Source organism: Dipodomys merriami, unplaced genomic scaffold (genome assembly GCF_024711535.1).
Source record: "Dipodomys merriami isolate MVZ:Mamm:240054 unplaced genomic scaffold, mDipMer1.0.p SCAF_15, whole genome shotgun sequence".
Classification (NCBI taxonomy): Eukaryota; Metazoa; Chordata; class Mammalia; order Rodentia; family Heteromyidae; genus Dipodomys; species Dipodomys merriami.
In genome coordinates, this window is record NW_027202826.1 from 6863950 (window position 1) to 6876645 (window position 12696).

The 12696-nt window shown below is 42.4% G+C and overlaps 1 protein-coding gene across 4 annotated transcripts in view; it reads right to left on the reverse strand.

Moving 5' to 3' along the window:
* Positions 1-12696, reverse strand: part of Znf827 (zinc finger protein 827) — a 152312-nt gene that overhangs the window by 16307 nt on the left and 123309 nt on the right. For all 4 annotated transcript variants that reach the window (XM_070022155.1, XM_070022156.1, XM_070022157.1 and 1 more), the window contains exon 9: positions 4293-4430. In XM_070022155.1, coding sequence (XP_069878256.1) covers positions 4293-4430 — 138 coding nt within the window. The remainder of the gene's footprint in view (positions 1-4292; positions 4431-12696) is intronic.

The following is a 12696-nucleotide window of genomic DNA, read 5'->3' on the forward strand; positions in this document are numbered from 1 at the left end:
TAGGTCCCATGGTTTCCCTTATTTGTATTAACTAGTATATGTCTAGGACAAGCAGAAAAGGTCAAAAGCTATGTACATATGTCCATTTAAGATGATATAAAGCAAAATGAACCCCCAAGATAGGGACACAAGTGGTTTTTTTTCTTTCTTGCTATGTTTTTAATGTATTTATAATGTACCATGTGATTTTTTTTTGTTTCTTTTGTATGTCCTTCCCCATGGTGTAACCCCTGTTTTCACTGTATTTGATTCTGGTGCCCTGCATCTTGTATATACATTTTTCTAATTTGGGGAGGAGAAGGGAAATAACAAAATGCTGAAATAAGGATACAGGTTGACCCATTGTAACAATGAGATGTACATAACACTACGTTGAAAACGAAGTTTAGAAGTTTGAGCTAGGGGGCGGGGGTTGGGGAGGTGGGGAGGAAAGGGAAAAACAAAGGAGGAGGTAACAATTCTTGTTAGAAATTGGACTCATTACCTTACTCATGAAACTGTAACCCCTCTGTACAGTACTTTTACAAATATATATATATATATATATTTGTATATATATATATATATACAGCTCTAAGTCTACCTAGTGGTCTGCACCCCTCTGTTAGTGCTTCCAAACATAAGAGGAGGACGGATTTCCAGAACAAGGTTTGGAAGCAAGGTTTGGCAGTGAGCTGGAAACTTGTTTTTGTTTCGTTTTTTAAAATAGTGATCAGACCAAATATTGATACATGGTTGAATATAGCACAAACACAACCTGGCAGGGACGAAAGCACTATGTGCAGGGACGGGCCCCCGCTTCCTCACTGTCTCCTCGGAGGTCTCCCATTCCCTTTTCCCTGTCGTTTCTTGTTCCACTGTTTTCTCCTGGACACGCACAGCCACTCTTTATCACAACGTGGGCCTCACAGGCGGCCAAAGAATATTGTGTGTGAACGTATGTGTATGTGTGCATGCGTGTGTGTAACACATGTCTGTTTTACACATGTGCAGGTGTATCAGTGTACTGTGCATGTGTGTATGCACTCATGCACATACATAGGTCTCAGGGCACACACGTGTGCATACATACAGGCAATGCATCATATTCATGTCTGTTTTCATGTGTGCACACATGTGCATGGGTGTATGTGGATGTATATATGTATGTATATCCACATGTATATGGATGTGTATGTTTATGGGCCTGGATATGTGTGCTTCTATGTGTGTGTATGTTTATGTGTCCGCATGTGTTTTTGTCTCCCTACATGTCCATCGTGGGTGAGTCCTGAAACAGGACTAGAAGAAGCAACTGGAGAGTGAGGTCCAATCACTTTCCCTATGCTCCAGGTCTGGGTCAGTGAAGAAATAAAAACTAATGAAATTAAAGGGGAAAAATGACTCATATAAAATAATTTAATTGGCAATTTTCATCTTGCATAAATAAAATAAAAAAAATTCAATTAATTTCTTAATGGAAATTCACTCATAAAACTGACTAACGTTTTCCGGATGGCTTCCAGAGTTGCATTTTGAATTCATTTGAGTAATCAAGAAAATTGCAAGGAGGAGGAGCAGACTTTACTTTTAATGAACAGATTAAGGTAGCAGAAGCAGCAAACAGCAACCTCATTTTCTTTTTCTAATTCTACCTGGTATTTCTGGGCGTGGGTTATAAAAATACCTGCCAGATTGACTTCACAGAAAAGAACATGGTTTAAAAAACCAAGTGTTTCTACAGTGAAGCATAGAGCATTGCTGTTGTTACAGGTAGTCCCCAGCACCTGCTGAGTGGAAGGAAAGGGAGGACACTTAGGAGCAGGCAGAGTAGAATCATTTCTTTAGAATGCTTGCATTCATATTAGTAATCTGCTGTTACCGAGGCTCAGACTCAGGACCTCATGTTTGCTCAGCTCTCTTGCTCCTAGTTGGTGCTTTATCACTTGAGCCACACCTCCAGTCTGGCAGTTCTGCTGGTTCATTGGAAATGGGAGTTCTGCGGACTTTCTGACTGGGCTAGCTTTGAACACACTGCTCCAAGTCTTAGTCTCCTGAGTAGCTAGGTAGCCATTGGTGCCTGGCCTAAGTGAGGATCTTGAGTTTTAATATTAACATTATACTTCTTTAAGTGAACTGGGAGCTTCCTGTTTTGTGCCATCATTTAAAAAGATTCTTTCCAAATTTCCCCTGGTAACTGATTTATTCATTGTGCCTGTCTCTTGGGTCAATTTTGCTGAAAAGGCTTGTCATCTAACTTGTCTGCTTTTTTTTTTTTTTAAACACCATGAGCTGTCCTTATTCTCTGATAATTTAAGGTATCATCTGGATTGATAGTTAGCCTTCCTTTGCCTTTTTCTTTCCTACTTTTGAAATGTATTTGCTTTATTTTCTTTCTGTCTGTTCTCTTCCCCTACCCTTGGGCCAGTACTGGGGCCTGAACTCAGAGCCTAAAGCTCTTGCTCAACTTTCTTACTCATCGTCGATGTCCCATTTCCAATTTGGCATGCTGTTGGTTAATTGGAGATGGAGTCTCCAGGACTTTAATGTCCAGGCTGACTTTGAACCCTGAGCCTGAGTAGCTCAGGAGGACAGGCATGAACCACAGCATCTATTCTTTTCTTATTCAGGCTTAAGGGATTTTGCTTTACTTCTACTTATTGCTGATGTAGATTTTTTGTTTTTTTGGTTGGTTATGGGGCTTGAACTCTGGGCTTGGGCGCTGTCCCTGCACTCTCCAAGTGCTCTACTGCTTGAGCCACAGCACCACTTCTGGTTTTCTAGTGGTTTATGTCTCACGGACTTTCGTGCCTGGGCTGGCTTTGAACCGTAATCCTCAGATCTCAGCCTCCTGAGTAGCTAGGATTACAGGCGTGAGCCACCAGTGACCAGCTTGTAGATTTTTTTGGTTGTTTTTACCAGTTTCTTAAGATGAGTACCAAGTTCCTTTAGTTTTTGCCTCTCTCTCTTCTAATTTAAGTCTCACTTTTTTTCCCTCTGACTAGAGCTATAGCTGTTTTGGCTGGAGGCTTGAATCGCTCTTTATTCCTTCTAGATGTCTGATGCTTGAATTTTGATTTTCCTCTTTTAATTGGTCCAATTAAGCAGGTATTTTATTGATCCTCAGTTTAAATTTCACTTACTTATACTCAAGAGAATGTGGCCTGTAAAACTTCCACTTAAAAAAATACATTAACAGGTTTCCTTGTGGCTCAGTATATGACTAAATTTTATCTTTAGTGGAATTTAAGATTAAAAATATAAAAAAGATCCTAATGAATCTTGTCATATTAATGCTTCCTTTATTTTGTACAATGTAAAAATTTTTATTTTGAATTTTTGTTCACCTTGTGCTTGTGGGTGGAGGAGGGGGGTTTGCTGTAGAGCTCAGACTGGCCTTAAACTTGTGATTCTTTGGCTTCAGTCTCCTGAATGCTGGGTTGTAGATACACACTACCATACCAAGCAACCTTGGTTATTTTGTCTGTCTGTCTGTCTGTCTGTCTGTCTGTCTGTCTGTCTGTCTGTCTATCTATCTATCTATCTATCTATCTATCTATCTATCTATCTGTCTGTCTATCTGTCTGTCTATCTAGGTGTGTGTGCTTCCTATAAATAAGATATAGCTGGGTATTTTAAAAGTCTGGGTTTCCCCATGATAACTGAAATACTTGATTTTATCACTTCATTTGTTTGCTGTTGGGGATTGAACCCCAGGAATTCCACACACTAAGGAGACACTTTAGCACTGAGCTATAGCACATATCCCCTAGACATACTTTTTCTTGCGTTACGCTCAGCGTTGGTTTTGCCTCACCTCACCCCTTTTCATCTTCACTTATTTTTAGTAATTATGCCACTCATTCCTTCTTACTGCTTGTTAACTTGGTTGCCTTGTTATTCCTCCAACCCTTAGAATCAACCTTTATACATTCATAGAACTAAAGGCAAAAAACTGCTATGCAAAGGTGGTCCCCCATCCCTTCCCACTACAATAGCATAAAAGCACAGAACCATGGGATGCAGGCCGTTCTCTGAGGCTTTAAGACGGAAATCATAGGGGTAAGGATTTTCACTCTGATCTGTCCAAATGTGTTATTCTTTCCCACTCAAACTCAACAAACCCTTTCAATACACAAGAACAGCCTTTTCCTGAGCCTTGTGTACACAGGCCAAGCAGCAGGCCTTGCCAAGGTCAGGAGGGACAAGTTCCATCACTTCCTGTGGCAAGTCCCTCAGAGAAACCCCACTTCCGGCCAGGGCAGAGGTTTGTGACAGAGGGCCAAGGTGAAGTGGCTGCGGTCCTAACTCACCTGTGTGCAGTGAGAGGTGTCGAGACAGCGTCTGCTGTCGGCCAAACACTTTCCCACACACGTCACAGGGAAAGAGCTGGTCATTGAACTTCCAGGATGGCAATCCATTTCCAGCCTCCAGGACGATCTTTTCCGTTTCTGTGCAAAAAGAAGAGAGCACTGTGAGAAACGATTGAGTCGTGAATCCGTGTCACTTGGTCCCATCTAGGTGTACAGCAGAGGCTCCCAAGCCGAATGTGGCTGGTGCCCATCTTCATTCATGTCCTTTCTCTTAAGATCGTTCGTGAAAGCTGAGGAGGCAAAGGGATTCCAACTCCAGCTGAGCATCCTCTTCCATGGCTACAGGTCACAGCACAGCCTGACCCATCTACACCACATACTTACCCATACTTGATGAGCGAGAAAGTGTTTGAGTTGCATGTTAAATTTTTTCTAAGTGCAGATTCTTGGTACAGATAGAAAATAAAGTATGCTAAAGAAAGCACTTTCTCTGGTCTTTTTGATGACTCCCCTCCTTCCATTCCATGTTGTACAAAAATGCCTGCTGCTCCACATCAAATTTTCTATGCAAGAGAGTACAGCTAGAATTCCCCCCAAAGCCTCACACTGTAAAAAAAAAATGAAGTGCCATGAGTTATCTGCACTAATTCATAGCCTTGATTGAACTAAGTAGACAAGGATACACATTATCATCTTAGAACATTTTTATTTTCTTACAGTCATCTCTAGGGTGATCTGACCCGTACCTCTTTTTCAATGAACTGCAGTGGGTCATGCAACTGTCCTTATCAGTAATGTTAGGAAATAGGTGACAGATGGAGTGCCACAAAGAGGGAAGGGGCAGTTCCATGAGGACACTTGTTTGAGTGTCAGTTTAAAGAACAAGACAGGCAATGCACTGACTTCTCATCTTGTCCTTTACAGCAGTAAATTCTATCTTTGTAAATCCCAGGTCTACTGTAGAACCAAACTCCACATGGCAACAAGTAAATGGTGGAAGAACTTTCCTGAAGATCCAAGCAGGCACACTGGTCAGAGATGACATCAGCAGAAAGAACCCAACTTCACATCATTTGGCTAAAGCTACTTCCCAGACACACACTCCCCCTGTATTTGGATGAGCCAACTGGATCGATCTCACTTGAATGAAGACTTGCCAGATAGCCTAATCTGAGGAAAGAAGGAACAAATACAACTGTTCATTTGGAAAGGGCAGAAAGGGAATGATGGTGAAATTTCAGTAATGTTTGTTGTGAGGCACCTGCCAACAATCCCAACACTGATAAAACACATTTATTGATTGGTCTGTGTTTGTTAAAAGGCAGCTCTTTGGGCCTTAAGGGAGAAGAGCCAGTTGTATTAAAGCAGGAATGTGTGACTAAAATCTGCAAGGCAAGGTGGTGGAGCAATGGGGAGGAGAGGAGGGAGAAAGGGAGGGGGATGCAGGTAGACCTTCTAAGACAAGAACCACTCTTCTATGACTTCACTCTCTGGTCCAGTGGTGGACAGTGCAACCACATAGCATCAAGAGGGTATTATAAAGTAGTTCCTTTTAAGTGTGTAATCAACACAGCACTTCCAAGGAGGGTGAGAGTAATAATTATAAAAGAGGTTAAGAGGGTACAGGGTCTTCTAATACATTCACAAGAATGAGTTAATTGGGTCACAGACCCAACAAGTAGGTACAATTAAAAATGAAGAAGTCTCTTAATAATTCTTTCAAGTGTTAGTCATGTACTTGAGAAGCTGAAGCATCATAAAGAGTACAATTTGTTCCACTGCCTTAGAAAGTGATGAAAACTATTAGATGGTGCTTCCTCCCTTCTTCTTCTTCTCTTCCCCTCCCCCCCTCTCTCCCTCTTTGCACTGGGCATTAAATGCAGGACCTTGTTCATGCTAGGTAAAGTTCCACCACTGAGCTATATACCTCTAACTAAGGCATTGCTTTCTGTGAAGCAGACAGGTTGTACAAGATGGAGCACTTTCACCTCGATGGTACTGCTGGAAGAGGAAGATCAGTGCTGGGAGAATCAGACACTATCAATACAAATCTCCCAGCTCTTTCCATTGATAGTGAACCCAGGCTCCTTTCTTATAATGCAGAAGTCTAACTGGCAAAGACACAGCATGAGAAACTATACTTCTCAATACCTACTGATCAAAGGGGGCAAGTCTCATTTCATGCATGAAACCTTGGGAAGATAAAAGCCATCAAATCAAGCATACCTCCAAAACTTTCCACGAAATACACCCATCTGGTGGAATTTGGAGAAAGCACAACCAAACTCTGCTTGTTAGAACATCAATGCTTCCATTTACATAAGGACAAAATGACGGGTTCATTCCAAGTCTTCTCTCACCAGAGTCCCTGACAGTTGTGTAAGGTTGAAAATAGTTTCCACACTGCCTAAGTTTCTAGCCTGCCCCAAACCTTGGTTCAAAAGGGTGCCTGAACCACATCTCTTCTTATATATAAGGAAACTGAGGCTGAGATGATGGATGGAGCATGGTCTTATTACACAAATGAACTATACAAAGTGAAAAGTAAAGGCTATGGTAAACAGAGCAGCTATTTCTTTTCTAAGAGAGTGCTGGCTCTTAGATGCTTAGATATACATTCTTAGATTACAAGTGGACAGATGCAGATTTCCCAACAATTCACAGATGTTAGGATTTTTCTCCCTCTCTTTTTTTGAAAAAGAGAGGTGAACCTGTGATAGTTCCAGGCTTGAAGAAATGGGAACCTATCACAGGTCACAAGTTAGGACAAAGGAGGATCAAGAGGAAGATCAAATGAGAACATCCTAAAAGGGAACTCTCTCTGGAGTAAACTAGTTGCTATCCAAGAATGCTCCCCTGGCTCTTCCTTACCATCTGGGGTGTGTCTGGTAATAAACAAGCAAACAAAACTTTCCCAAACACAGCTCAAATCAAGAGACCAAGGAAGGCACTTGGTTGGCTTCCGCTCGTCTGTATTGTAGGAGGGACCCCACATTCTCTGATACGCCTCTCCAAGCACTACCTCCCAACCTAGCTTTGGCGAGAAAACCGCTGAGAAAGGAAGCTTCATTTGGTTAAAGCTGTGAGCAATATATTAGCCAAAATATGACCTCAACCCATAAATAACTGATCCACAGACACGACATTGGCCAACCACGGAGGAAGATGCTCCCTGCCACTGGGGTCTCCATGGTGACATTGTGTATCTGGATCCATTTTCTTTCATCATCAAGGCTTGCAAAGCTTTTGAGATGTGACTCACGTGAGATTCGGAAACCTTACCTATCAGGTCATCTTCCATGTAGCTCATGAACTTTCTAGAAACCTCATCCGCTGAGAGGCACTACTGAAGAGTCAGCTGAGTCTTGGACCTCTTTGGTGCTTATTGGCATTCCAGTACTATATTTTTAAGGGCCATTTCAATTTAGGGTAACTTTTCAATCTCTAGCTTTTTAGCTCAGGTCTATCTTGCAGCATGGGGACCAGCCAAATGTAGATAGCAGGCGGGGTGGCCTTCCCGCTTGGCACTAGTGACCCTGCACAAGATGGTGGGGGTGGAGTTCACGGTGGTCCCGACCGCTCCACCAGGTCCCCTGGGGCCATTGCTTACAGCTCTCAGTGCAACCACTTTCCTCCTGAAGGATCAGTTCGGATGTTCTCTCAGATTGGGATAGTTTTGCTTGTGGAGATGAACTGCTAAGATAGAATTTAGCAATTGTTTATTATTTTGGGGGGGATTAATATGTGAGCAACTAAAAGCACGGAATGGAGATTGTCAGACATAAAAGAGTTCACAGCTTTGATCATCTTTGGTCTCATTTCAAACTTTAATGCTTAGCAAATTTAGCAAAGTAGACTTCTGTGTCACTACTTCTGGACACTGCACGCCCAGGTTCTGGAGAGCCAAACTGTCAAGCATGTCTCCAAAATGGTCCAGGAAATGACACCCTTTGGTCAAGTCCGGAAGGGAGCTCTATCAAACTCTCTTGGTCAGAACAAGCAGAGCACTCGGGTATCTGCAACCAAATCATTCATTTTCGTGAGGCGAAAAAAAAGCATAAAGTGCAGACCTCTCCCGCCCCACACACCCCACAACACACAGGGCTGAGAGCAGTTTCCATAGTAACTAAGTCTCCATCCTGCTTCCAGCTAGGTGCAAAGAACCTGAGCTGCCATCGAGTTCCATGTTCTCACACACAAGGAGCAGGATGCGGAGAGAGCGTGGGTGACTGTCCGGGGTAACCTGGCTAGAGGCTGGGGGAGTGCAGGCTGACCCATGGACTCAGTCAAGCTCCTTCAAGCTATAAGTCAGTGCCAAAGTCAACAACAAACAGGACTCTGTGCAATTGGTTCTCAGCAATGAGACTGCCTTGCAGCAGCATCTCAGGAAAGCTGGATGGTAGCTTTTGCTCAGTGCTGGGCGGATGGACCCCAGTGAGCAAGTGCTCATGGCTGATTCTTATCTGTTAAGCTGGAGAAGAACCATGAAACCACGTTGCTGTTTTTCTGGGTAAACTTCCCTCCCTTCCCTCCTTCCCTCCTTCCTTTCTTCCTTTATTATTTTTTCCTCTTCCTCCTTCCTCTCCTAGCCCTCCGCCTCCTCCTCTTCCTTCTCCCCTGCTTCCCCCACCTCAAAAAGGGCTTGGATGAAACCTAGGCTGGCCTCAAACTTTCAACATTCCTGATTTGGCCTCTTGAGCTTCCTTACTTTTTTTTCTCTTCATGGTAGCAAAATCCTGTATCACCATCTCACAAAGTAATTTAAAAAATACAAGTCAGGCATGGAAATTATGTCGTTTCTGGCAGACACTGATGACCACTTAATACACACCAGAATTGCTTTTTTTTTAGGGTGGCACCGTGCCCAGTCACACACACAGATCTATCTTTCCAATTCGGCCACTGCCAGGGACTGGTCATGAAACCCAATTCTGGACGATGAGACGTGGGGAGAAGTTCCTTCCCAGAGATGTTCTGGCTCCCCCAACCCTCAAATCCCCAAAATATAGTCTTGTAAAAAGGCGTTGCCTTTGACCCTGGGCTTTCCCTGCCGTGGCTGTCTGGAGGTGAACAGCTGCCTTTCAACTATGCGATGGAAGCCGTTGATGGTGGGGGAGGGGAAGGTCGGGAGGTCAGGAGGCTGTGTCCTTGCTGCCTCCACCAGCCTCATACTGACTTCCCAGGCTCACTCTTTCTCATGTTGAGAAAACGTATCTTCATTGGGCTAAGCTCCTGTGGATAAGCTGGACATAATTCTAATGGAGAAAGACCCTATCTTGCCGTTTATTTCCTTTATGTAAAAGAATACTGAGTTTGTTAAAAGTATAACAAGGAGACAATGTACAATTTAAATAAATTTATAATAAATAAAATGCATACATGGAGAACGTGCCATTGTGCTAGGCACAGAGTATGCATTTTTCACAATGCATTTGCCATAACAGCTCTCTGCCTTAGGTGCTGTGATCAGCAGCCTATTTTATCCAAGGGGGAAAATGGGTATCAGGCTTAGAGTAGTCCGGTTCAAGGTCACCCAGCTCGACAGCCTATCTCAAACTCAAGGCTTCTGACTAAAAAGTCTCTATGTTTAACCATTCATAACATTATACAACCAAAGAGGAAAACTTAACAGGGTGAATTTATTTCACCAGAAAAAAAAATCTTAAATCTTTTCCAATTTGGATTTAATCTCACTTCAAATATTCCTATATCCATTCATCATAAAGGAGCTGCTTCTATAATCACAGACTTTTACCAAGAGCTTTATGGGAGTTGGGAAGCAACCACCCTTTTCCCTCAGAAAGTGCTTGGAGAGAGAGTGCAGAACTCACGGCCTCTGTCTCATTTCTGTTACCCACCTCTTCTCGGGCCGTTTTCTTGGTCTTTATGTCTGGCGGGTTTGTGCGTGCTATGATTTTTTATCTTAAATGTCCTCTCAGGTGCTACTGGAAAGTGGCGGTGCCTTTAAGAGGTGGGGCTTCTTAACGGTGAGAGGCTGTCTGGTCGCTGGGGGCATATCCCAGTTTCCTTTCGCCCTCTGTGGTTTCCTGGTGTTGAGGTGCACAGCTCTGCGCCACCACATGCTCCCATCATGACGTGCTGTGAGACCCCCCCGCCCCCCCTGGCCTAAAGTAACAGGACCACACAATCATGAACGGGAATTTCCAAAATTGTGATTCAAATAAACCTTTTCTCTCCATAAACTGAGTTTTTCCAGATATTTGTTACAGTAACAGAAAGCTGACCTAGCATGCATGAATAAGAAATCTGAGCTCCAATTATGCAGATTTTAATTATATAATTCTTTTCAAGCCAGTTCATACTTGCCTCACACTAACACAATAGTGGCCTGTTCTTTCAGTTCTTTTCAGAAAAGAAAAATAGCCAGCATTCAAGACCACACGAGGTGTCAAATCCCAAACTTCTCCTCTACAGTTTACTACAGAGAGACATATAAAACACCTTGAGGACACTGCCATGGTTTAGGTAGATAAAACAATTTCTTCTTCTTTTTTCCTTTCTTATTGTTATGCTAAAAGTATATGTGCTGACTACATGAGGAAAAGAAAAAACTGTAAGAACAGAATAGACGTCGATGGTTTAAAAAAAAATTAACCTATTTGAGACGGAGAGAGCAGGGGCAGGGAGCTCAGGGGAAGGCCCCTCGCCCAGACCAGGTCTCTGAGTTTGATCTCAGCTGCAAAAAAACAAATAGATAAAATCTAAAGATTGAAAATTCATTTTTCTAAAATTCCTTATACAACACCGAAACTTCAATGTTCTTTCGTTGCTAAAATGCAATGTATCACACTTACAAAATATGCCTTTTAAAATATTTATGCTTTCTTTTTAGAATTTATGCCCCAGTCATTCCCAAATTCTATCAAGTAAGCCTACAGAGATCTTGTAGTTTTCCTGGAGACGAGGATGCTCTGGTATTTCCAGTTATTCTAGTCTTCTTTTCTTATGGATTGAGCATAGCAAGCATTCCTTTAAGATCTCTAAATTTCCTTCCAGCCTATTGGCTTTTACATGCTGCAGTATTCTTGAGCAACTGTATTTTTTCAAGTTTTCAGTCCTACTCTTCTCTCTGTCTCTAACCTACTGAAATTGTGGGTAACTCCTGCCTTTGTTCTGACCTTGGGGGTTCAGTACACTATAAAACTTTATGTTTGCTGATGGGAGAGTTAACATTTGAAAGCAACACTGATTGCACATGTTTTTTTCTCAGATATAGTACTTATTTGATTAAGCAGAATTACATGTTTTCCTAGAATTGAGCTTGTGAATGGGTTTCTTTAATTAATCATAACCACACCCCTCCCCCACACCAGGTGGGAAGAATAGACACAGGATTGGTAAATACTCTGGGCCTTCAAGCCCTTTGAGACTAGAATGATGTTGAATAAACAGAGATTCATTGCTCATAGTTCTATAGATGCTAGAAGCCTCTAATCAAGATACCAACAAATTTGGTGTCTTGCAAGAGTTCTTTTCAGGTAGGCAGGCATCTTCTCACTTGGCACAAGAATCAAGGGGTCTCTCTTGGGCTTGTTTTATAAAGGCTCCAGTCCCATATGAGGGCTCACTTTCCAAAATCCCCATATTCTAACCCCATCATTTTAGGGATGGAGATTTTAATCTATGGCGTCTGGGAGGACAGAGCCATTTGGACCAGAGCACCTTGCTAGCTAAGACAGGAGAGAAGAGATTGTTAATATTTTTCTAAGAAACTATGTGAATTCCTGACACCACTGGTAATTTATTACTAATACTAATAAGTAACACTGTTGTCAAACACTTGGCCTTTTTACATAAATAACATAAGCCATCTGCTTCATTCTCTGCATTCTGAATATCCATATGCTTTTCTTAGTGAGGGGGTAAAGCTAAGGATTTAGACATAGTTGAAACAGGAATTCTACAGATGGATGGTTAAGACTGACTTAAATAATGTAGTACTCATCTGGGTACTATGCTAAGGGCTTTTCCTATATGACTGCATTTAACTCTGTGCAGCACATTAAGGTTGGTATCATGATTATTCTCATATATAGACAAGGAAAACAACTGATTAGTCAGTCTGCTCTCGCACAATGATGTTGAGCTGGGATTTGAACCCAGATTGGGAAGTGGGAAGAACATGCATTCTGTGGCATCTCTCACACTGCAGGTATTGCCGGATAAGCATGTGAGTGTGCCCCCCTCCCAGGAAGGGCCTTTAATCTCTGTGACAGCGGTGGGGAAAGAAGGCCATTACCTCCTGTCCTTGAGATTCATCGAGGCTAGAGACCACAGTTGGACTTCGTGCTAAAAAGCCAATGTCATGTGTTTTTGTCTTCCCTGAGTGGCAAGTTCCAGTGCATTTCACGGCCTCCGACTTCAAAAGAAAAGTCTATAGAGA